This window comes from Prinia subflava, chromosome 10 (assembly GCF_021018805.1).
Source record: "Prinia subflava isolate CZ2003 ecotype Zambia chromosome 10, Cam_Psub_1.2, whole genome shotgun sequence".
In the NCBI taxonomy this organism is placed as follows: Eukaryota; Metazoa; Chordata; class Aves; order Passeriformes; family Cisticolidae; genus Prinia; species Prinia subflava.
The window spans coordinates 9,548,971-9,575,619 of NC_086256.1; the positions used below are offsets into that span (position 1 = coordinate 9,548,971).

The 26,649-nt window shown below is 39.3% G+C and overlaps 1 protein-coding gene across 1 annotated transcript in view; it reads left to right on the plus strand.

Annotated features, from left to right (window-relative positions):
- EIF2B3 (eukaryotic translation initiation factor 2B subunit gamma) overlaps positions 1-26,649 on the plus strand; it is a 99,007-nt gene that overhangs the window by 3,646 nt on the left and 68,712 nt on the right. The window contains exons 2-4 of the mRNA XM_063407211.1: positions 122-261; positions 16,895-17,054; positions 22,497-22,608. Coding sequence (XP_063263281.1) covers positions 122-261; positions 16,895-17,054; positions 22,497-22,608 — 412 coding nt within the window. The remainder of the gene's footprint in view (positions 1-121; positions 262-16,894; positions 17,055-22,496; positions 22,609-26,649) is intronic.

Below are 26,649 nucleotides of genomic sequence, written 5' to 3' on the forward strand. Positions count from 1 at the left end.
CTCAAGCCTTTTGACAGTTCCATCAGCCTTTCTAAATAAAAAAGTGGGTGTATCCTCTTTGTGATGAATATTATTTAGATTTTTTTCCTGCTTCATCTTATCTCACTCTCCCTTGTCCTAGAGGTCATTGTGATTACAAGGAAAGAAATCCAAAAGATGCTAAACCTGGACACAAAAATGAAGCTCGATTTTGTGTGCATCAGTGACAACATGGACATGGGTACAGCAGATTCACTGAGGCATATTCACCAGAAAATTAAGGTATTATTGTGTTTTACTGACTTGACTGGAAGTTGTTTATAATTTTTTGTTGTGTTGTGAGGAGTGTACTGTGTAATGATACTGTGTAATGATACTGTGCACAACTGAATTTCTTGATCTTCCAAAGAGCTGAATTTTGTGTCACCTCACGGGCAAACTCACATAAAGACTCAGAATGACTGGAATTGAGAGCTAGGAAGGCTGGAGCCTGTTCAGGCCGGGCTCTGGCTGCTTCTTGGTTAGTGTTAGCTTTCTCTGCAGGTAATTAAAACGTTGTACTTGTTTCTACAATTTTTTGATACAATGTGTGATAGTTGGTGTCTACCTAGTGCTGGGAGAAGTGGCTCTGCACAAACGTTCTTTGCTATCTTAGGCAATGCAGTGGTGCTCAAGAGAGTTTGTGTTCACTGTTGGCCCTGACACAGGCGGGCCTGCACTGTTGGGTCAGTGACTTGTGCTGGGCTTCCCTTTTCTGATTTTTCTCTGCTTTTGCTCACTTGGTCTTACAGTAAGCTTTTCAGTAAACAGTGCCCAGTTGTGATAAAGGGCTGCTGTTCAAATAAAACCAAGTTTATAGAATTTTCATTTCCAGCTGCATAATTAAAACACTCCCATGTAAGGCAGAAATGCTGCTCGGAGCTCTTACTGTGATCTGGGACAGAAATTTGTTCTTATTGTTGTCATAGACTTAATCATAGGATTTGTTCTCTGTCTGTTTAGGCCATCTTAGCCAAATTGCCTGTTTAAATAAATGTTGCAACAGAACATCAATGAGGGCTTAAGTCCTGAGGTTTCTTTTTGAAGCTCTTTTTGAAGCTAATAAAGTGCAGTATTACAGGCTATATACTCCCAAGAGAAAGACTTCAGTTGAGACAAGGTGGAATTTCAAGGCAAATAGGGATGGCACAAGGAGACAGATCTGGCAAAGGAATTGATGCAAAGTAGACTATTTAGAGGGTGAAGAGAATACACAACAAAGAAAATAAAAATTAACAAAATCAGTTTAACTGAACTGAATGTTTTGTCATGTGGACAATCACATTTTGTCATAACTCAGTTTGGCAGTATTTGTTAAATACATGCATGCAATAAGGAAGTATCTGCAAATTGGGACCCTGACCTTGCAGTTTTATTGCCTGATGAGTCCATGTGTTGGGGTGTGCCTCTTTTTGGTAATCTAGGCAGGTCCTGGGAGGACCTTAGGGGTCCTGGGAGTCAACAAGCAGAGTGTCTGTGAGTTAGAAAATAGTGTCTTCACAGGCGGCAGTGTTGATCTTCTGTTTAATTTTCAGAAAAAGGCTTACAGAAGATGTGAGGTAGTCCTTAAAACCACACAAGTTTTCAAACGTCAGATGCTGCATATGAATGGCAGCAGCTGCTTCTGCCTTTTTATTCCATGTCTGCTTGTCTAGGCACAGAGGACAAAGTGGTCTCTTATTTGAAAGAAGCATGTACTAAGTTCTTGAGCAGATTGCTGCACTGTGTATTTTGGAGTCATTCCTCTAGTAAATGCATACCACTGGTGCACCTCTTACAGGCTATGCCCTCTCCTGTGTGATATAGGTGAGAGAACTCCACAGTAGAGGTAGCTGAAAAGCTGCTGTATGTTGGCTGTGTTTGCAGTGCAGCGGGAGAGTGATCTCGTTGAAGAATGAGTTTCCCTGGTGAAAACAACTGCTTCTTGTGGCCATGGTTTGCTGGCAGGCTTTTTGCAACCCATGCCAAAAGTCTGATGAGAAGTTTAAACTGGTTGCTGAAACTTAGTTGTCACAAATTGAGTTAATTGCCCACAGACAGAAGAGCAAGTATGCTCAGTGAAAGCGAGGTAACATGGCACAGTATAGACAACTTGCCTGTGTGCAGTGCAAGTGACAGGGAGTAAAGCCAAGATTATAAATGCACAGTAAGAAATATGTCTAAGGGTAGAAGAACTGCTGATCACAAATTCTGAGATGTGCATAAGGCACTCTAAAGCATAACATTTCATGACTTGCTGCCTTGTCTAGCTTTGACTGAAGGAGTCTCACTGCTGCCTGCTGTGCCTGTGGTTTTGGGCCTTTTTGTTGTGTTACATATTTGGTAATGAAGCTTGATGCTTTAAAGATGAGATGTCAAGATTAGACTTACAGAATTGCATTCAGTAGTAGCATGAGAGCAGGTACATGCAAAACCTGTAAGGGCTAAGGAAACATAGTTTCCATTGTTTTTTGGTCTTTATGCTGCTGGTGTTTTTGGCTGCAGGTAAGACTGGCTGTTCATTTACAGTAACAAGCATGTGACTCTGCCAGTCTTACTTTCTGCACATTGTTCAGAAGTTCATGAGAGCAGAGGAAAGCCATTAAAGTTTTTGTTTGCTGTTTGCCCACTGTGTACCCACAATAATGTTTTTGACAACTTTGTTTCAGAAGTTGATATACTAGATGCAGGTTCTTCACTCTATTGGAAGTCTTCCTGTTATTTTTGGCTGTCTCAGCCTACACTTGATTGACAAGGTAGCAGCTTCATTAGGGTTTTTATGTTCATTACAAGTCTGAATGTATCCTTTTCTTGGATCCTTCATGCAATAAAAATATTATGCTAAACTTGATTCCTAAAGGCACCTGCTTGAAAAGTAGTGAACACCAGAAAACTCAGTCCTGTACGTTTCACTTTGTGGATTCCTAGGCTTGGGTGTCAGTCTGGTCTCTTCTTTACCAGTAGTTCTCTAACTGACTTGTGTAGTGTACTGTTTTGTTTGGTTTTATTAAATATTCAGTTCTGGGTTCTGAATAGCAAACACCATTAATCAGTTTGTTCTCACAACTTTACAAATGAAAACTGAGGCATAATGAGGTGATTTACCTGGGATCATTAAAGAGATTTGTTCCAGTACTGGAAAGTGCACTTCTGTCTCAAATCTCTTACAGTTTCATGCAGAAGATCACCTTATGATACTACAAATTCTGTGTAATTTTACATACTCTTGTTTCCCCATCTTCAGAAAGCCAGCAGGACAAGACATTGAATACCAGCTGAAGCTGCTTTAAGTGAAAACAGTTGAAGAAACTTCATTAGAGCAGTAGAGCAGTTTATGAATCTCCAGTGTTGCGGTTTATTCAGTGTGTGCTAGATTATGATTTTAAAAAGGTCCTCAATCTGGAATGTGTCAGTCTGAATATAAGTAACTGAAAAATAATTTTTCAGTATATGAAGTAGGAACTAAGGGATTTTTTTGCCGGTGTTTATATTACCAAAGAAAAAAAATGACACAAATGTTTTATGCTAAGTGCAGCACTTAAAATTACATAGTGAAAAAACAAAAATGTGGGTACAGGACCTATTTATTTCTTAAATGTTGTTTTATACAGGGATGTGAAAACAGTTCGTTAAAGAACATTGGGACAACTGTTAATTAGACCCCTTAATTACCCTCCTATGGACCATCCCAGCATTTCCCTGGAATGAAATTTATTTCAGGATCCTGCTATAGTCTGTGAGCCTTATGACAGCTTTCATGGGTATCATTTTAATATCAGTCTTAGGGTTTTGATGGCATTTTAATGTCATTGCCAGTTTTATTCTTTTGGCCTTTTAAGTTCCTGGTTTTCTACTCATCCTTTGAAAGGCTGCTAGTGAATAGCTTTTCAAAACATGAAAATGAAAGGAGCTCCAAAGTTTAATTATTTTCTTGTTTATGTGTAGGATTAGAAGTGGTAAGACAGAGGCTGCACAGATTCACGGTTGGTGGTATAGCAATGCTGGTGTTGAACTGCAGCTTTACCATCATGGGGGTGTTTAGTGGTCTCTGTTAGCTCACATTCTAGCCTCGACAGCAATAAGTCAGTCTTCATGCCTTTAGGTTTGGATTGACCTTCCTGGTCTTGAGGAGTGAGGAAAGCTCCCGTGCTTCAGGTGGGGCTTTGGCTAGAGCATAGTATATAGAGAAATTTAATCTATTCTGCAAGATGGCAGTCTGCTTCTGTAGCTGAGTAAAATCATTACAGGAACACGGGGTTCATCTATTTATTTGTTTGTTTGTTTATTATGCCTTCTGACTTCAATTTTCTTTCAATTGTTCACATATGCAGTTACACTAGAGTAATTCTGAAGTGTTTTACTTAGTAAAAACTTCATTACCTTTTATTATTACCTTCCTTGCAGCACGAAAGGGAGGTGAGTCCGGCAAGACTTATAGGACACAAAAAGAGCCACTGCCTTTTGGCTGTTTTACTTCATGACTATCAGTGTTTGAAAAACTGTTTCAAGTAGTGGTGTTTTAGTCTCCTAAAAAGCTCCTGCTTTAATGGAGCCAATCTGTTTTTGTCTTAATCTCTTATTTGCACTAAAGGGTATTCTTGACCTGTCAGGAAGTATTTGAAAAAAAATTAGGAGAGGTATAAAAAATTCTTTTTGTACAAAAAATAAATCAAACTTTCCATTATGAAATCTCATTTTCCACATCCAGATTTTTTTTCCTGTTGCTTTCTGATTCTACTCTCTTTAAATATTTTTCATCAATCAGTCAGGATGTTACTTGTTGCTGTTTCACCCGTTACAGTCATGGGAGGTGTGTTGCCTTTGCACGCTTTTCTGTCTGCCTGGAGAATCTGTGTGGGGGAAGAAATAATTTGCTTTCATAAGAATTGGGTCCTCTAGAAACTAAACTTTCATGAGGGATGAAATAGCAAATAATTTGAATGTAAGGAAGGCTTAATCTAGCCCTGGGCATGAACAACTAAATACGTCATCCATAGATGATAAGAAAACATTCATCTTGCTCTGGATGTGTACTCAAATTTCCTCATATATACTGCTTCAAGATTAAGGGAGTTTTAAATGTGATGAGTGTGTGGCATTTTTAGTAAAACAATAAGGCTGATTTTGCAGGTGGACACAGCAGGTGTTAAGGTGTAATTTAATAACTTTCATGACCTTGTTTATATTTGTTTTTATTTAGCATCCTAAACTTGCTACTTTCTTGGAGCAGTGTGGAAGTGGTTCTGTGTAAGAGATAGAGCTTTTCTTTAAGATCATATATAATTGCTTTCTCCTCAGTAACTATTCCTAGTCCTTATTTCTGGTTTTCATTGGTAAGCAGCACTGGCTGGAGCATTCAGATGAGTTGAATCTCAGTAAAAGGGAAATCAGTTAAAGTCTTGACTGTTTCAGTGGTGATACGTGATACAGGCTGTGGTAGCAGATGATGCAGTTTTGTTTTGTAGGCAGCTTGTTTTTCAGTGGTATTTTTTTTTGTTGTTAGTATGGGGAGTAGCCTTTTTAAAAGCAAACTTACTTTGATGTTCCTTGTAATTTTACGTAATGAAACCCCCTTCCCTCACCTAGGGAGGCCTTTCCTCTGTAGCTAGTATTAGTGGACATGCTTTTTTCAAGTCATATTGCAAAGTCTTCTGGTACATCCAGTGCGCTTTTTTAGCAGTCCAGATATAGTTCTTCATTTATTTGACTTGTGCTGCCCTTCTTAAAGGCCTTTTCTTGCAGTTCAGTGGGCCTCCTTTGATTCACAGGACCAGTGTGCAAAATGTGTGTCATGACCTGCCATGTTATAGCACAGTTATAGCACATAGAGTTTAGCTGGTAACACAAACTTGTGATTTTGGGGAATAGTAACAAGAAATTTGTGGTAGGAACTAGAAGCCCTAGAGTAAACTGCAACGTCTCAGAATGTACTAGTTGAAATAGTGTGATGATAAGCAGCCACTCTGATGGAGGAAGGAAAGCTTAATGCAAAACTAGAATGTATCAGGTAAAGTATTTTGTATGGTAGAGAAGAGAAATTAATTCTATTGCTTAAGGCAATGAGAAGGGGTTGTTTGCCAGGAATACTGAGCAGGAGTGGAACTCAAATGTATCAAATATGGGACAAACAATAGAAAAGGAGATAAGATATTTAGAGTGGAGTGTAAACCGGTTTAAATTTGCTGTGAGAAAACATAGGTTGAAAATTACAGAAATGTTTTAATCAGAGCAAAATAGGATTGTGAGACTGTTTTCCAGGAGTAAACAAGATAAGAATCCCCTAATTTCCTCACAGAGTGAGACTCTGTTTTCTCATTGTATTTTGTTTGCTTTTAAATAAACTAAGTAAATCAATAGCTGGAGTGACAGAAGGCAAAACTCTTGACTCAGGAAACCCCTTTGAGAGCTGTGTTTCTCTGACCTTCTGCTTCTACCATTCATCAGGTTGCTAAAGCCCTTTTTGCAGATTGTAGATTACTGTTGATGAAAAAAAATAAATGGCAAGGGGTGTCGCTATAGTTTACAAATGAGTTCCTCTGCAATTTAGACATCTCTAATATTTGACCATTTTGTTTCCTGTGCCAAATTTTACCAGACCCACACAGCTGCTGTCTGGCACCACCTCCCAGGCTGGGGCTCTCCGGGCAGCAGGTTGAAAAACCTGGTTAACTCATGAATCTGTGTTTCGGGTGGATTGAGTGTGCCTGGATCAAACATTTGTTTTCATTGAGTCTATATTATTTTCATCTTCTATTAAGCATTTCTCTCCCTTGTGTCACTCAACTATACTCCAGACAGTGATTAAAATGTGGCTTTCCAGCGGAATAACAGCAATGGAACAATTTCTTATTTTCCTCTCTTGATGAGCCCTTAGCTGTGTTAATAGAAGCCCTGAATAATATGGTGCGAATTAATCAGATTGTCTTCTGCTGCTATCACTGGTGAGTACTTGTGAGAGAAATGTTTCTTCTCAGGTGGTCCACCTGGTTTTCTCAGTTTCAGAAAGTAAGATTACAAAGTAATGCAGCTCTTTAAAAGCAAAGCAAAACAAACCCTAAAAAGCTACCAAAAAGAAGAAAAACCAACTTTCTTTGAACAAATAAACAAAGATTGAAACTGCAGATTCTCTTGGTATGTGCATCCTTGGGATCCGTGTTGTGGAAAGTGTGATGTCACGGTGGTGGTCTGTGTGCTGCTGAGGGTCACTGATCCGTGGAGTCTTGGCCAGCGTGGCGAGGCGCTCCGCTTCCTCTGCTGAAAAATCTCCTTTCCAAACACATGATGTAAGTAAGCTTGCTGGAACGGCTGGAAGATGGAATCTGAATCCTTTTGGTACAACTGAGCAGGATTTGGTGAGCATGGAAAGAAAAACGTAAGACCCCATAATATAGAGTTGTGTATTTTTTTGTAGTGTCAGTGGAAATAAAAAACCCAAATTAAATTCATTTGTAAGAGACAAGGTCTCTATATAATAGCAAGACTGAACTAAATATTCTATTAATCTCTTTTGAAGTAATGAAAAGAATTTCATCATTTTCTTCCAGCACAGCTGACAGCAAACATTGTTTACTTAAGTGTTTAAAATGTAAATAAAAATGCTGTCTTGGTGTTTTTTCTGATTCTGCCTCTCACAATGTTGTTAGGGGAAGCAAATGTATCAGATGGCAGCTCCCAGGGTAGGTAGCATCTTTTTTCTCTCTCTGCCTCTTACTGAAAGCTGCCACCACTGAAGGCACTAGCTAATATTTATTACAGCTTGCATGCCCAAGTCCCATTCCCAAAGCACAGCTCATTGTGTTTGTAGAAAGCAGCTACATGGGCAGGTGCTCAGGCTGTGTGGCTGTGGGGAACAATACACCACTGCCTGACTCTGTGCTTAAAGAATGTGTTCAGGACTTTCAGCTGATCATTATTTTTTCTGGCAGGGTAAGAGAGAATTCAGCAATTCTTGGGGGGTTTTGTTTGTTTGTTGGTTTTTTAAAACGTTACTCAGCTTTAGAAGACTCTAGCTAATTAAATTATTTTGCTGCCTAGGTTTACTGTGGATAGTGGCTAAAATACCAGAAGTTTGAATAAGGCAGTTAGCTGTGAAGGTTGGATCAAGAGTGATTGTTAGGGCATTTGCTATTCTGGCTATTGTCAGCTGAAGAGGATGCCTTCCATTATACAGGCTGGCAAAGCCTTAGGTGTTCTGCAAGAAGAGTCATTGACAGACCTGAGATGCCTGTCAGTTCAATTGTTGCATCTCCCACTGCATGTCCTTATCCTTTTCATGCTCCTGGGAACTCCAGGCCTGTGCTCATTATGTTAACCAATACCTCTTGTTCCCATGTAGAAGTTAATGGTCAGTGCTTTTCCTGTATTACAGTGTGTGTTTTCATTTAGGCCCTTTGTGGTTTCTGATGAATTACACAAATTCAGCCTGTTCTACTTGCAGACACAGCAAGCTCTTTGCACATGCATATAGCTGAAGTAATTTATTTAAAAGCATCCCGGTAAAAATATTTCCCTGGTTTTGTCAGCCACTACTAGTTTTCATTTTTGGGGAATAAATAGTAGTGTTCATTTTGGTAAATCCTCTTTCATTTTCCCTATTTCAAATATATACAGTTGCCCTATGTAAATAATTTACTGTGCTTTAACCATGACACTGCGACAGCTGTAGTACCCACAATTGCCATGAAAAGCCCAGACATTCTGTGAGAGAAGAGCTGTTAAGATCCAGACATGGGGAAAATACACAAGTAGAAATCCCACAGGCTAGAAATAAAGTTAAAAATGCTGCAGGCGGCAAGGAAGGAATGTTCTCCCAGATATATGTCCAAAAAAGGTATCATTGTAGGTGATATTCTTCCCCCGAAAGAGCAAATGAAATTGTTCAGATCAGACACAACTGATCTGTGTGTTGGAGCCTAAGTACCTAGTTCCAGTTTTTGGGGAATGTGGGAGGAAGGAGATGCCAAACATCAGCCCATGGACTTACTGTGCTGGAGAGGGTTTTCCCCTCTGTTTGATTTTGCAGCTTGGTACAGTTGTATAACACTGATAATAGGAGTGTGGTGCTGTGAGCAGCACAGGCTATCCTAGAGGCTGTCACTCTTCTCAGCACTGGTTTTCTGTCACTGTTTAATTTGGTGAAAACCATGGTGAAGATCAGTGGACTTGAGGATGTCTGGAATTTAATTTTGCATGTTTGTCATGCTCTGTTAACTGGGAAACCCAAACAAGTTATGTCATTTTTCCTCAGTTCTGTGCTGAAAATGGAAAAGCAAATGTGTGTTCAGATTTTCTTGAAGCAAATTTAGATATTCTGTAGTATAAATTCAATCACCTTCTTTGGGAAGATGGTGAAAATTCTGAATGTAGACTAATCGGGCTGGAAAAAGCATTGGAAGTCTTGAAGTTTTCATAACATTTTTCTTACAACAGCAGTTGCTGCAGACCAAACACCATTGGAAAATTGTAAAGGTGCTAGAGGAGAAAATGATACTGTGGAAGATAGTTTAGGAATCTACAGTTTATAACAATGTTTTGTTTACCATGGCATGAAAAGCACTTAGAGGAGAAGAGCCCCAACATTTGAACAAGGCTGATGGGGTTTCAGGCAGGTAGTTACCCCTCCTGTGCACAGTGGCAGTTCCACTGAGCTGTCTCACTGAGCCTCTGCTTTGCAGAATACATCAGAATTCGGGTTTTCTTTTAAAGCAGTGTTAAAACTGGGTGTTGTGTAGTGACTTGTTTTGACCTTGGAAAGAGTTTTTTTAATTGAAGATCGTGCTGCTAGCTGCGGGATGGCAGAATGATTCCTGAGGACACATGCTTGTATGTTTTGGTTTTTATTTACTGTCTAGTTTGAGACTGCAAGGAACTATTATGATCCTCTAGTTTGTATGGGAGTTTGCACCCACTAGTTGGGGCTGTTAGCCCCAAAACTTAGGGATGACTTAGTGAAAGTGTTTCTAAAATACAGCAAGACTTCCTTCATCTACTAGAATGTATGAATTGTCTATTACATACTTCAATATTTTATTCCAGGTTATACTTACTCTCCCTCTTAAACCACTTTGCATTTTATTCCTATGCTGATCGCTGGTTTCTAGCCCCTGAATCCGGTTGTTCCTGCTTTTTGTTGTGCTGAGAGCTCTGCAGTTCAGCTGATTGCTGGCTGTGGGCAAAGGCCTTCTTTCCCTTCAATAAGTTGAGCCGGTTGAGCTCCATTAGGACTACTTTTTATTATTATTGTGTGTATGACTGCAGCACCTGACTGCCTAAGGCTCTGCTTACATTAAGTGTTAAGCCTGGACTTGAGCTCTGGGCTTTGGCAGCAATTCCTGCTGTGCTGCTGCTGTTGAGGTTGGAGCCCAACTGCTGTGTTCTCCTTTCTGTTCATGTGAGGCAGAGTCCAAGATCAGCTGCACAGCAGGTCTGGTAGTGCTGCCGTCCAGGCAGTCCTGGAAACCTGCCTTCCAGGAATAGGAGTGACGAGGAGAGTGCCATTTGTTTCTGGAGTTCTGTCTGTGGAGAAGGGATCTGTCTGTGCACTGCCTTGAGCCAGGAGAGAATTCACCTTGCCAGGCTTACCCTCCATGAACTGGCAAATGTGGGGTCTGGGTTCTGGGGTGCTCCCTGAGCCTTAGCAGGCACAGTGCATGCTTCTGGATGCCTTTAGATGGGAAGAACAGTGGCATACTCAGGACTGGGACATAAACCCAGGAGATGACCCTGATCTCAGACTAATGAGAGAGCCTACCAAGATAGGATCAACTGTGTCAGTCCAGTGCCCCAGCATACTGACAGCATGACAATTGTCGGTGTTCTGCAAGTGTAAGGGTAGCGGTGCATGACAAGTGGATGGGATAGGCTGTTAAAAGGATAGTAAACAGCTTGTGCTTCGTGTGATAGAAAACAGAACCAGTGAAGAAGGGTGATCTGGGTAGAGGAATAAGCTGAAAAAATTACTTTTGGAGTACTGTATAAGTAGAACAAGAGTGATTTAGCTTAAACCAGAGGAAAAGGTGAATTGCAAAGCCTGTGTTCCAGACCAGAAGTTTTACAATTCAGTAAGTGTCATAATATCAATGTGCTGCTTTAAAAACATCCTTAATAAGTTTATGAACTTCTGTTCATCTCTAAACTTCTGGGTTTGGTTGCTGAGAACTGTAAATTACCCTTTTCCACACCACATGTCAGTTTGAGCATAGGTAACAAGACTTCCTTATGGGAGGAGACAGGATGCCTTCTAGGCTTGAATATCTTTCCTGTTCCTAGCTTATATGTATGTAAATTAAAAAATATTGATTTTGGACGGTAGCTCGTAAGATACAAAGATAACCTAAAATGGTGTTTTCATCATATGATCCCATCTGATGCAAAACATAGGATGAGCCATATGATGGGACTGGGGTTAAGTCTCCTCCTCAGCTTCTGGCATCTTTCTTGCAGCTTTCTTTGAGAAGATAAACAGTGATGCTGACAGGTTACGTATGTGAAGGCATTCACATTGCCTTAAGATATCCTCACCTGATGAATTCAGGGCCATCCAAGAAATTAGAAGAGACTCCCTTGGCTCCCACATTAGACTTCTCTGTTTTCTTTTTTTTAAAAAAAAAAGGAAAAAAGAAGCCTCTAAGAAGCTCTTTTCATGTTGCACACATCTTAAAAATGATTCTTCCAACCTTTAATCAGGAGAGGTTGCTTCTGGATTTCAGGTTGAGGGACATTGTGTCCCTCCACTGTCCTCTGTCCTCAGAATAGTTATGAAGGTGCTGGTCTAAAGCAAACTGCTTGCTGCAAGATGAGATCAGAATAGGTAAATGCTTCATGTCTGCTAGCAAAGTACTAAATCATGACTTCCTTCTAAATCTTGCCATTAAGGACATTACAAAAGGAGAGTGGGAATTCCCAGCCAAAGGCAGTCATTTTGGTTGGTAGCTCACAAGATCTTACAGGCATCAAAAAATAAATGAGGTTCCCTGCTCCAGTTGCAGCAACAGAATAGAGCTTCAAAGAGGTCACAGGTGTGGAAATTGGAGGTCTCTTAAGGGAGACTGAGATAAAAAGGGATTCTCTGAAGGCTTGGATGTAAGTTTCTGATCTGAAGAGTGGTGAGTAATGCAATTGCTGGGAGGTATCTTTGACTTTGCCTGGAGAATGCTAACAAGCAATCAAAATGCTTGCCCACAGCCAAACTGTTTTTTCCCTTTCCACTCTTTAGAATAATAAAAAGCATTACACACAAACCCCACTGTTAATGCAACATGTGGGTGAAGTTCCAGGCTATTGTGTATAAAACTCAGTCCTAATTCCAGCAATAATTATAACTTGTTCCCCTCTCTCCCCTGTAGTTTGGTGACACCACAGGAAGTGATGCAAAGTTCTTCATTTGTGCATGTATTAACTCAAGTTGACTATATCTAATCTCTTGATTTTCTTTCTTTTCCTGTCAAAGTCTCAGCTGTAATACTTAGCAATTGGAAACTTTTAACCTTTAACGTCAATGTTTTGTCTGTTTTCAGTTCTGTTAGAAGCTGATTCTACTGCTTGTGGATGTTTTGCTTCTTTTCTGTTTATAATGCAATCTGACATTTGTTTTCCTCTTTCTCTTGAGGCTGATTTTGTTCATATTACAGTTTCCTTGCAACACATGTTTTCTCATTTTCTAGTCTGCTGTTTTTGAGGCCATCAGCAGTTTAGGCTGTGAGGTCTTGCCCTTGTCTATACTTGATAAAAAAAGCATAGTGAATACCACTAAAAGTTCATAATTTGCTGCCAGCTATCTGTGGTAACCTTGACATCTCCTGTTTGATCATAAGGGCTCCAGCAATAATTGCTGAATATAAAAGGGTTTTTAGCATTGCCTTTGTATGTGGGGTGTGAGAAAGTCCAAGGCTTTTTATTTATGCTGGTATATTACACCATATAATTGCATCCATCTTTTGATCTGTGGTATGAATTAGTTCCATTGAAAACATGTTTTCTATTTTTAAATCGGCTGTCTTGATCTGAGTTCTTGAAACAATCTGGGTTTTGGTCTTGTTTTTTTGTATATTTTCCATATTGTGCTGGATTTAATATAATTGTTGACATATTGGTTTTCAGTGTTTTTTTCTTACTGTTTTCTCTATTTTGTATAAATCTCTTCATGTTTTATGTTACACTGTTCTATTTATCCAGATCAAGTATTTAACTTATTTCATATCTGACCATTTCACAGTTCATAACATTTGATGGTGAAGTGCTGTTAGCCAGTGTTAGAAAGGCAGAGTGGAGATTTGGGAACCTTAGTGCCATGTTTTCATACTTGACTTAACTGAGTACTCTGTATTCCGCCATGGCTGGACTGAAAGCCCAGCGCTCCAATAATATGTGAAGTCAGTAGGGATGCAGAAGGATCTTCTTGAAACTCAGATGAGAAGTGGGGTTATCTCTGCACAATCCCACTGGTCAGTGGAGAACTAGCCTATTCTCAGTTTTTCGTTTGAGTGAGTGAATTGCAAATCTGAGTTTAAAGGGGTTGCTGAGGCCCAAGTTAACACTTCCAAGGAGTGTTATATTCTCCCTGTCTTTTCTGTGGCTCTTGTGATGCTCACAAAAACGTGAGCTGTACTACCAGCAGCGGGCCTGCTGTCCCTGTGAATAGCAATACAGTGTTTTCTTGTGTTCCTCAACCCAAAATCATTTGCTGTTCTTTTATACTTGATGGCCTTTTCACCTGCTCTGTAGAGCAACCTCTGTGGTAGAGCCCTGGTCTGTGATGAGGACTTCTCTTTGTCATAAAAGTAGTAGAGACAAAATGGCATGTGTCAAGTTTGGCAGAGCAGAAAAATACCAGATATCTCAAGTATTTGTTTCATGCACCATCCATTAGATGGTCCTTCTTGATTTAAGACCCCTGCCTTGCCCTGCCTGTGGTTGTAATGCATGCTGAGAGTGCATTTGTGTGTGAATTTTTTTCCTTTCCAGTCGTTCTGCTTGAGGTGTGTGTTTGCTGGGGTTTTTTTAATCAGTTCGTGTTGATTCTTATCATCCGTTTGTATAATAGTTTGGGGTTGATGTAATCATTGTTACATGTATTTCATTAAGAGATGTGTGTGTACTTAGGTGTTTGCATAATTCATGAAGTCAAGTATGTTCACATACCCCTTGTTAGCACGTGAGTGCATGTAGTAAGTGCGTACTACTCGTCTTTGTATCAGTGGCTCATTGGGAAAGGTGCACTGAATTTATTTGGCATGTATATATGTAAAAAACCCCAAAGTTCTACCATTTATTTTCTTTCTCCTACACCCACCCCAAAAACGTAAAGAAAAACACACACTTCTGCTAAGGTTCTAGGATAGTTTATTTTTTCATTCAGCCATTAGTTTATTCGTTCAGGAGTTGTACACTGGAAAAAAAAGTGCATCCATTAGACAGTGAGGGCTTTATTTATGAGGGGGGTGGTGTTTCAAAGGGGAGGCTGTCAAGTCCCAAAAGAGCCTTTCATGGTGTATTCTCAGCGTGCTTCTGAGGCCACTGCTCTGCTCATCAGGAGGAGAGGCAGAAATGTGGGCTTTACAGAGCAACTGTGTGTTTCACTGGTCCCTGCGCTCACTGACGTTTATTTACATATTGGGAGAGTAAATGGGTAGAACAGATGGCAACCAGACATTTGGTGGTTCTGTTCCCATATGCTCCTCAGGGGTCTTGCATTCAGTTTTTGCAAAAAGCTTGTCCTATAGTGAGAAGAAAAAACCCAGGACCTGGTCAGAACTATGAAATGCTTGTTGGGTTTTTGCATTAGTGACAGATTAAAGCATTTAGTAAAATGTGAAATAATTACAAGGTTCATTTTACAAGTCCAGATAGTCATTCCTTAGTATAAGACTATTGGGGTGTCAGTCTCTCTCATTTTAGTATTTCTTATTTTCACCACTGGAGTGAATGCATCTAGATTTGAAGCTGGCAATCTCTTCCTTCTATAAAGTGAGTTTGAAAAGTACAGGTTTATTTATGTGGGTCTTGAATACCTTTTGGCCTTTTCTGTAAACGTTGTAATTCATTCGTGCTCTTGTAAAAACAGAATATCTGAAAATTTTGCAGGATTTTCCAGGATATTTAATATGTGTTTCTTCACAGTTTACAGTTGTGAAGCGGGAGATTTGCTTCCACACCAAGCTGAATTTTTTTTCTTATTTTCTTTGTACACTCTGGAATGTTGGAGCAGGGCTGCTCCAGAGTGCTGGGCAACTTGCTTTAGTGGTTTGGGTTGTTGGGTTTTTTCCCAATGTGTGCATGTTGGGTTTTTTTAGAGAAGTGCTAATTAAAATACTTTCTTGGGCAAAACTGTAATATAAAATACACATTTTGAAATATGTTAAAAGGAGTGATGCAAGTCAGGTTTTGAATGTGTACAATTCTCAACCTGAAGATTGTTCCTTCCTGTAAAGCAGCCAGGTGTTTCTGAGTAAACTGGGGAGAAATCACATGAAAATGGAAGAGCTTGACCTTTTGCACAGCATGCCAAATCAGCAGCTCCAACAGTTTGTGACTTGATGAATTCCAACGCCCTATTGGTAAACACATGAAACTGTCTAGCAGTTATAGAAGAACCTGTCAAATAATGTAAATACCAGACCTCAGCTAATCTCAACTACAATGTGGAATCTCCTAGTGTTAAATAAACTCTGCAAGGCAAGCTTTTCTGTAATAAACCCTTCTGGAATGAGAGGTCAATCCTGAAATAGTTTCCTTTAAATCAAGATAGTTTTCAAAAGTAAGAGTAGAATTATTGATCGATCCTCCATGGATTAACTCAGGATTTTCTAAGTATTGTCTAATGCTCTTCTCATTAACTATTGTTTTTTAAAAAGACAAAAATAGGCAGCCATGTCACACTGCAGGGAGGCTTAGCATGGGAAATGGTAGCAGAGAAAGTGAAAATGGTAACTGTCAGGAAAGAAACACTGTCTTCTGGAGAGGCCTTTGGAAGGTTGATCATTAACAAAAAGTGGAAATTTGGTACTTTTCTGTAGGCCATGCTGCACAAATATTATGTTAGGATTAGGTTAAATGAAGTTAATTGCTGAACTCGTAGGTTTTTGGCAGCATATTCCACAACTCATATGAAATACAGAATTTTTTTTCTAAATAAGCGTTTTTAGCTGGATTATATTGGTAGTGTGCACCATTAATGAAGCTACTGTGCCTTGCTAAATATGTGACAATGTTCCTGTGATTTGTGCAGCATTTCTTCTAAAACTTATAAGGGACTTAAAAGTATAAGGGACTTTTGAATCCTTTGAGATCAAAATTAAGTACAGGCCTCCTATTAATGAGAACCTAACATCCTCTTTTTTTTTTTTCTTGTAATATGTAGTATTGCTGATTTTAGGAAATGTATTTCTAAACTGAGCCCACCATCACAGTGCAATTACTAAGTAAATCACATCCTAGATAGTCTTTGTTTTTTTTGTCCCCCAATAAAATAACATAGTTTAAATATCTTTTCCAGTGGTTTGTAGCCAGATGCAAAGTCAGCTGAAAAAGAGTTCTTCAGAAAGATTTCTTTTCTACATCATTATATAATTAAAAGTAGCTGTTGAAAATACTGCAGAATTTCTTGCTGCTCTTGAAAGCCATGGCTTCTTTGTCCGTTGGAGCAGAGGAAGACAATTTAGATGGTCACATATTCTTTATGGTCCAGAGCTGGATAAGCATTACCCAAATAACAGTAACAGCAGGACTCGAGAAAAGAGCACTGGTAAAAACGAAGAGCTATTTTTGGCAGTGGTAAATTAAAAAAAAGAAAAAAGAAAAGAGTGAAAGTGTGTATTTGTTTTTGGATCCTCAAATGCTGGTCCATATGTGATGATTTGTATCTCTGAAAGGTTTGCTGTTTTTTTTCCTTCTTTGACAGACTGATGTCTTGGTGTTGAGCTGCGATCTGATCACAGATGTTGATTTATATAAAGTTGTGGACCTCTTTCGGACACATGATGCTACTCTCTCCATGTTGATGAAGAAAACTCATGAACCAACAGAAGTGGTACCAGGACAGAAAGGAAAAAAAAAGCCAGGTATGTGGGTAGGAATACATATTTATTAATAAATTGTAGAGAAACCACTGGTATGTATGATATGTTTAGTTATCAATCCCAGAGCAAAAGAAATAAAAAAGGCACAGATAGCCTATTTTTCCTCAGATTCCCTGGTGAGGGTGTGACTTGGTTTTTTCCAGCTCAGAATTAAGTATTAGCCTCGTGTAATCTTGCAGGCTGTGATCCAAAGCTCACAAGAGTTAAGGGAAAAGCTCCAGGTGACTTCAGTGAGTTTTGGATGAAACCTTGAATTTTTGTTACATATGAACATTAAAACCATTAAGTATTTCAAGAGCACTAAGCATCAGCCAGATTAGAGCTGGGAATTTTACACTGACTGTAGGGACCAGCACTAGGTGGGTAACAAACACTTGTAGAAATTCTTCCCTCTCATGGTATGTAGTGAATTACTCTTCTGAAATCACATCCAGGAGCCTTTTGCTAGGCAAAACTTCCCACTGATTTCAAGGAGCTGATTAGATGCTTATCTTGCCCCTCTTACCATAATATCCTAGTGCCTCGTAATCTTTAATGTATCTGTTCTCACAACACTGCTGTAAGGCAGATCAGGGCTATTATACCCATTTTACTTATGTGCTAAAAGTACTAAATACCACACAGTTGTTCCCACACCATACCTCTCATTTTTTTTAATGATATCTGTTAAAATGTTGAGCCTTGATTATCGTCATCTTAGTGGGTCCTGGTCCTTGATTAAAACTCAGAGGCATTACTGGAATACAAGTAAGAAAATGTGGCTTCAAACTGTCTGAGAGAGGAGTGAAATGCAAGTTGTCTGAAAGTGGAGGAAATGTTTTTAAAAGAAAACTTCTTAGGCTCTGCATAAAGATTTTTCTGGAGCAACATGTAAGGTTAGTAGGGCTGAAAACATTTAGTACTTGGACTCTCAAACATCTCTAACTCCCCTGTTTTTGAAAAGGCAATTTAAATGGCACATAAAACATTGTCAAGAGCACCGCTACAGTGCAGAGTTGAACATTTCAGGAGTTCTAAACTAATGGCTCTGTGGTTAAACATCATAGAGCTGCCCAGCATGTGAGCTCTGAGCACACAGGGTGGGGGTGAGGAGGTCTGTGAGGATAAACAAGATTATCTGAAGATGCTTTGCAAATATAAACAGATTGTACATGCATTCTTATTTTGCTTGTTTTTTATGTCTGTGTGCTTGACTGTGTAGCATAACTCTTCCTACATAAGTTGTTAAAAATTGTGTGTTTTTTCAGATCTGTAAAAGACCAAACTTGAAAAGACTAAAATTCCTTTAGGTAGAAGTGTTTTGTCAACCTTTTTCTGTGGGACTCAGTGCTAAGATCTCCCACTCAAAGCACCACTTGGGCTGCCATGGACAGCACTAGTGACATGTTTCCTGTGAACTGCCTCAGATAGGACATGAACCCTACCTGACCTGTGTCAGTCATTTGTTAAAAGCAGGGGAGTGCCAAGACAGGAATTTTAGGTTCTCCAGGTTCTGGAGGAGGGAAGTACATTTTAGGAAGCACCAGACCCTCTTGGCTTTCATTTCTACTTGAATGATTGCACCCTATTGCTGTCAACATTACCTTGGCTCATCCATATTTCTTTTCCTATGCTGGCTTCCTGCTGCCACCAGCCTCCATGCTTGTTCTCTTTCCTTAATTTCCTTCCTCAAGAACCCTTGTTGAGAGCCTGGCTTTTCTTTGTCATATGTTGCTCTTTTCTTTCACTGCCAGTTCCGTCTTCTGTTCCGTTTCTGACTTCTTGTCTTCTTCTGGTTCATTTATCTGCCTATAGTCATCTGTTCTCTTCTGATTCCTATCCTATCTATTGTCCTTATATAGAGAGTCACAGTTTCCAGTAGTTTTCAGGGGCTGCTTTCTCTCCTTTCCAGCCTGTCTTGCAGAATCCTTGTTTGTATGCTTTTTCTTTCCCCTCACCCCTGTGAGTTTATGACTTTTATTTCCTTGTAAAAAACAGACTGCAAAAAGACAACAGAATAAACTCTCCCCTGAAACAGTCATTGCAGCATGGCTGTGGAGCCTCGGGCTTGTGTGCTTTGCTTGTACCACCTGATGGTACAGAAAACCTTACATGGCACCTGCTATTTGATCAGTCCTAGGACCTGAGGAATTGGAACAATCTGTCCTTGAGAATAAAATATGCAGAAACTTTTGCAGCAAAAATAGAAGGCTAGAGAAGAATATAGCATATGAACCTGCAGTTTTTCAAAGATTGATTAGAGCTTTTCAAGGGAGGGGATACCAGACCATTTCCACTTGTGCTAAACACTTCTTTTCCTTAGTCTTAGAATCAACTGAATGGTTTTTGCTGAAGTTTTTCAAATGTTCCTCTCAAGACAGGCACCTGGCATTGGAAATTTCATCCTAGACAGTTAAAACTTGGTGAAGCTTATAAGCACCTGAAGACAAGATATTAAGCATGGAGTATGTTAGGCAGTTTTTCATAGTAGGTGGCACTATTAGCTCCTTCTTTAAATTGTGACACATACAGGTTTTTATGTACTTGAACTCTACTGTTCAAGGATTTGTATTAGAAAGTGAATCCCATGACAAGCCACTAGATTTATTTTTTCACTGTTTCTACAAAGCAATTCATTTTTTGAGAAGGATCAACAAGATTTTATTTCATGTGTCATGGAATCTGATACAAACTTGTTGCTTTTGGGGTATTATTGAGCATTCAAGAACTGTGATATAAAGAATGGTTCTTAAATTAGCATGAATTGCAGTGTGTTAAGTGCTATAAATTCATTCTGATGGTTTCCTGCAATGTTTGACTCAGCTGCAAATTACAGGGTCAAATTCATTTGGGTTTTTATTTAGGAGATCATATATTGATGATAATAATCTCACTGGCTTTTTAAATTGAGCAAGAGCAATGGCAATAAAAAAAAACACAACATGAAAATTCTAGTCAATTGTAGTAACCCAAATAAACACAGAGTGTCAGGAATTCAGATACCCAGAATGGAGCTGTGTGCTTAAAGATGACCTGCAAGGGATTGAGTGGAAAACAGTGTCTGAACCTTTCTGTGTATAATGAAAGGCAGAAAAGATGGGGATGGTGACTCTTTCCTGCTTATTTTTCTTGTCTTGAAAGCAGCAAGCATGTCATCACTGGTATTCTCTGTGTTTGCCAGAAGACCTCTTGGTGGTCTTGAAGGCTGCATCGTGTGAAATTCTCTACATTTAATTGAAAGGGTGAGGAGACTGAATCTTTAACAAAAGTGTCTTTTTCTCAAGTGTCAATTAATTATGATTGATTAAAAAGCATCTTTAAAAATATGACTGAAAATTATTTCCTTTTGTCACTAAAGTTCTTAACATTCTCTTGTGATGTCATGATTTCTTTAGATAATTAAAGCCCTTAAAATTGATGGGGATCTAATTTGTAAGATAATTAATAAATCACAATAGCAATATCAAGTCCTTATCTATTGTGAGGAGACAAAACACATCCTGCCTTTCATTTTTATACTTTAAATGATTTTGTTAAGTTACTGTCACTTTAACACTTTTCTTATACTTCCTTGCAGGAATTTTGTGAGCTAGTTATGTGTCTGTTCTTCCCTTTCTTTTTTCCTTGCTAAGTGATGCCAGTGGGATTTGAAACAACACTCTTGTACCTCTGGATAATTGATTTTAGTATATTTGTTTTGTCTTTTTTAAATTACTGAAGTAATGTTATTTATTGCCAGTGTACAAGGAGAAACCTGACCTGGTATCTGCTACAAAAAAATCCCACAGTGCACTCTCATCATTTCACTGTTTGTTTCTTACCTATCCACACAAGCAAGAGCAGCTGGATTGGTGTCAGTCATATACTTGATCCTGCTCTCATCAAGCTGGTTTTTTCCCTTTTTCCTGTTGCATAGAGTTCTGCTGTAGCAGTGTAATATGTTACTGTAAGAACAGCCAGGAGGGCAGGCAGCACCTGAACTTCTAGAGAAGTGTTGGTGCCTCGATGGAGGAACGTCAGTCACTGTTGTATTTTCAGCCTGTCAGGAGACCCCAGTTAGGTGGCAGAAGTGAGGTTTCATTTGCCCCTGATCTCAAACTTCACTGCCCCCCACAGAATGAAAATAGGCACTGCTTTACTTACTCTGAGTTTTTACAGCAAGTAAGCTTTATTGTAATTGTAGTTAATTGGTCATGATGTTAGATGTTCAGGCCTGATTTGGTATTTCTTTGCTGTGTAATGAATTTCTGAGAAGGATTGGGGGGTTTTCTGAAGAGGGTATGCTTGATCACTTGGATCAAAGATTGCACAGGAGAACAATCAACAGCTGCATAGATTTGACCATAGTTTTAACTGTAGTTACTACTGTGGTAACTCTGAAAGAAGAGGTATGAGTAAAACACGGGATGGGCCTGAACCGGGAAAAATAAAGTTAAAAATAGTTTGTCTGAAAAAGATGTTAGAAAATTAGCTACTTCTAGGGTATGTTGTTACACCAGTGTGGTTAAAGGCACAGAACTTAGGAGATCAAATATGTTCCAGTTTGGCCCAAAATAGTAGTCTTTACTGGGAGAAAGGAAGATTTTTGTTAAAATTGTACTGTGGCTTACTTTCACAGCCTGTGTCTGTAAAGGTCAGTATATGGCTGCCACCAGAGTGGTGGTTTAACTACAGAGTGAAAATTAAAATGAGCTGCCACCACTGTATTCAGATGTTGTGGAAAACTGTTAAAAAATAAATGCTTTACATTTCAGTAGTCCAAAATCCTTGCTGATGCTGAGTCACTGATTGCAGGAGATATGGACTGCCTCAATAATACATGTGAGTGTTAGGTAGGTCTCTTGGTGGACAGTTTTATAAAAAAAATATTTAAACCAAGTTAACCCACCCAGAAACATCCAAGGTAGAAATCTTAGTATCTATACTTTTATGTGTTTGTGATTTACATATTGATATTTGTATAAAATAGAGGAGTTGCAAAATATTTGTCTTGACTGAAATCATAATCCTCTCCAGACCCCTTAATTCTAAATGGAGTGACATTATAAGAAGAAACAGTTGGATTTGAAGAACTCACTGCTTACCTTGAGTTTGTTGTTTTAATTCAGGTAGCAGGGATTTTGATTTTAAAAAAAAAAAAAAAAAAAAAAAAAAAAGCACAGCTCAAAATCGAGTGTTGCATGTCAGCACCTGTAGTTGGCATCTTCATAAAAAGGGTGCAAAAACCTTTCAGGATCAGTGTTTTGCTGTTTTGAATGCCGTGATATATTTCAGCTACCCCAACTGAAAAGAAGTTGAAAAAGTGATCAACAATATTTATTAAATTCATGGATTTGCTGGGATAGTCAGATTTCATATTTTGGGGGTGGTTGGTGGTCCCATTTGTCTTTCCAACCTGCATTAAAATGGGGTTATATAATTATTGTGTTTGATTTTCTACTTCAGTGGAGCAACGCGACTTCATTGGAGTGGATGACACAGGAAAAAGATTGCTCTTCATGGCTAATGAAGCTGACTTGGATGAAGAACTTGTCATTAAAAGATCCATCCTTCAGAAGTAAGCTCATGGGTCCTTGAGAAGAAGAAACTGAACTTGGGATGAGATAAAATAGTTGTGTAGTAGGAGAGATGGCTAGAGACAAAGTAGGATGAGAAGGGAAGAGGAAAAGCTACTTTTGCAATATTCAGGGAGCAGTATTTTATTATTTGTTACATCATTGGAACCAATTGATAGGCTTGTCTTACACCATTATTAGGAAAAAATCCAGGGAAAGAAAAGGAATGCATAAAAAGGTAACACTTCTTGAAATGAAACCCATATTGCAATAGGTCAGATACAGTTTAGATTCAGAGATTGTGAAGCATTAGGCCTATGTCCATAAATTAAATGCTAGTCTCATTGGTTGAGTCCATCTTGCATGGATTTGCAGAGTATCCATGAGAGGATATGAAAGGCTCTCAGGATTTCATGACCTTCTTACGCATTTAAGGCACAAAATATCAACTGTCTTTCCAGGCCCCAAAAGATTCATTAGAGAAACCATGCTATATCCACCATTAAACTTCACTGAGGACTTGGGTGAATTTATCAAATACTCCAGACAAGCTGAGCTTCCTGCACAATGTAATTCATATCCATTAGTAGGAGAAGCAAAGATGACTTTGTCTTTATGCTCTCCAGTACAGTGATTTTAGTTTTCTCAGGCACACGTTGTCTGACGTGTTCTTTGCAAAGCTGTGTTGGCTCCTTGAGAGGCCAACCTTTGTAGTCTGTCCCAGGCTGACAATCCGACTTTCACCTCTGTGAGATGAGACACCTGTGGAACAGCCATTTGAGAGCTGGGAATTCATCCATGTGGACCTTTTAAGTCAAGGATGTGGACATCTGGGGTCTGCTCTCAGATAAATCTCTGCTGTGAAAATGCCTCTGGTGTGTGCTGTAGGCCACAGCTCAGTGTAATGTTTCCTTGAACATCCCACTACCAGATGTGAGAGAGATACTCTGTGCCCATGGAAAGATGACACCTCCTCTGCCCGAGTTTAAGGATTATTCTAGAAGGAAGGTGATCAAGAGTGGGCCCTGTTAACTGTTACAATGGAAGGAGCCTGTCCCAGCGTGTTTCTGCTGGGTCTCTCCTGGGCTTATCTTGGGCATGGCAGGGACCAAGCTGCAGGCAAGCCTTCTGTACATACACAGCAGCTGATTTGCATAGAGTAGGAAATTCACCACTGATGTATTCTGTGGGTTTGTGCACATGAAGACTAATAGATCTATTTTGGGCTAGGGGAGGAATGTTTTATCTGCTGTTAATGACAAGCTTGTCTTTATGGCTTCCTCCTGGCACTAGAGGGTGGCTGTGGTATAATGACTTAGAAATTGCTGTAACATATGTGATCTCAGTTGACCTCTGATTTTACAGGTTCATCTAACCAGAGGATTCTCATTCCTATAGCTAAATTAATCAGGCTTTATCCTGCAGGCTAAACTTTGCCCTCAGTAGCACCTGTTCAATTACATTGTCTTCAGCAGATCTTGAGCATAACTGTTTGGGATTTGGTAAATGGACTGTTGATGATATACAGATGGGATAAAAATCTGTCTCCCTGTCTTTCTTACACGCACAGCTATGAAAGCGAATGTAAAGTGTTAGCCACCCTCCAAGTAAAGCCCAAAGATGCTAGGATAATGTAGAAGAACAAAAAGAGATCTACTAAGTGTTCAAAAGAATAAAAAGTAAAAAAGGTGCTTTGAAGCATCAAACAGAAGTATTGGAGCAGTACCCACCTGGGTGAGCCTCTGACATCTGAAACTGCCAACTGTTGGTGTTGGTGTGCTCTCTCTCTGTCCTACAGCTGCCATCTTTGGGAAGCTCTGAGGGAAGCAAAATATATATGGAAATCATCAAGTAATTTCATTTCAGGCAAATCCAGGGTAGCAAAAACTGTGGGAGCTGTAGGAAGACAGTGTTGGCAGCTAATGTGTTTTAACCACTGAGTTGTCTAGACCTGCTCAACCCTTGATTTTCTCATGTGAGAAACAAAAGCGACGCTTGAAGCAACCTTTGAAGTTTTTTTTTAATACATCATAGTAAAGAAAGAGAAAAAAAAAAAAGCAAGCCCAATCTCATTTCAGGATCACTTGACATGACTGACTTTCAGCTGCCATGTTGGCTGTTTCTTGATCTCTGGACTTTGTTTTGATGAAATAACAGACTTTGTGGCAAGATGGTGGGAGAATTTCCAGCACACTCATTTGTTCCTCATATTGTAAAATACAATAGACATCTTGAGGGTGTTGCTTTTGTTTGTTTTGCTTTTAATGGTCCCTTTGAAGGGCTATAGTGGTCTCGTTACATGAACTGTAGAACTCCTCCAGTGCTTGTTTTGTTCTTCAGATCCTTTTTCTATTTTCTTTTTCCTCTCTTTTTTTAAGGAGGGGAGTGGAAGGAGGGACAGGGAGAGAGTGGTGAAAGGAATGGGAAGAGGGAAGATGAGCTTTCCTTTAAAGCTAGGAATCTTGTTACTGGTAAAAATCTAGACCCCATACAGAAATGGTTCAAAGGCCCTTTGGCTTCCCCTGCTCACAGGAGGGAAGTTGTGTTGACAAAACATGCAAAACTGTAGAACGCTAATTTAAATCCTTGAAGAAAAACCTTTTTCCTGACCTTTGCCTTCTTCCTATCATTGGATTTCATGCTATTCACTTTCCTGCCATAAAAGAGCAGCTGGTGAGGAGGGACAGGGGAAAACACACATTCTCCTGAGTACCTTTTGAGTATTAAATATTTATTTGCTCTTGACTCGGTGTTTTGTAGTTATCGAAGTGTAACAGAATGAAACATTTTAGTGGAATTTCTAAGCTCATGGTGTAACCTGTTATTCCTTTTCTCAGTTTGGTTAGGATTTCTTTTCCAGATATGTTGTTTTGATTTGTGTTGTGGTTTTGTAAGTCGTGGATAGCCATTTTGGGTTTGGGATTGCATCTGCTTGTTACACCATGGAAAGGAGTCTGGATTTTGCTCCTTTTCTTGCCAGAGCAAGTCTGGCAAAGCTTTTAATTCGGCGGGTAAAATTATCTTTTATATTGCCTGTGCTGTTAATCACCCTGATGACAAGTCCCACAGGTAGCATCCTCCCTCAGTAAACAAGTGGAAAACAGTATCAAATACATCTATTCAGGCACGTTTTGGAGTGCAACAGGCTGAGCCAAAAGACAAATTTATTTGTGGTGCCTAGAGAGACTAATGCTGCTGGGGAAAGCATTTTCAAGGAAATGGTTCCCTGTTTGGGTAATGAGAGCTTATAAAAAGCCATGAACAGCCTGTGCATGTCATTCACTTTGGCAAATAGCTGCAAGATGAGATACTAGAATGAAAAAAATACAGTTTGGGGACGTTTCAGAGCCCTTTGAAGAGAAAAAAAATAAAGTTAGGTGCTCATCCCTGGAGCCTGGTTTGGCCAGTGACATCTCTCTGACTTGAGTCTTGACAGGATGAAGGAGTGAGGAAATGATGAGAATTCCATAGCTGCTGCCTCTGCTTTGGGAGGGGGCAAAAGTATTTGTTTTCAAAGCATGATTACAATGAACAGGGAGCTTTTTGCTCCACCTCTGATATTTATGGTCATGCAAAGTGAAACAGTAAAAGACACCTGTTGGAGCAGGTCTAAATTTGGAGCATTTCCTTTTAAGATCTTGTGGGCTGTGTAGGGGTGAGTTCAGCCTTCGTGGGTGTTCTGTCTGCACAGATGCAGGTGCAGGGCTTCTCCTAGAGAATGTGTTAATAAATCACCATGACAATTCCAGCTACTTATTACCTCATGTGCTTAAGACAGAAAGAATACCTCATCTATAAATATATATATAGTACTAACGTTAGTAATCTTGAAGTAACAATGCAAATCTGTTTTTAAGTTAATTTCATAAAAGAACGGGGTAAGATTGGGGAGTTTTTTCTTCCTTTTCTCCTTGTATCATGAGAGTAAAAATGAATGTTTTAGTATCATTTCAAAAGTCAGCATTGCCAAGTGGGTAGGTAATGGGAGCTCAGAAACAGCTCTGATACACTTGGTTTCCTTTCTGTTGCCTTGGGATATTGTC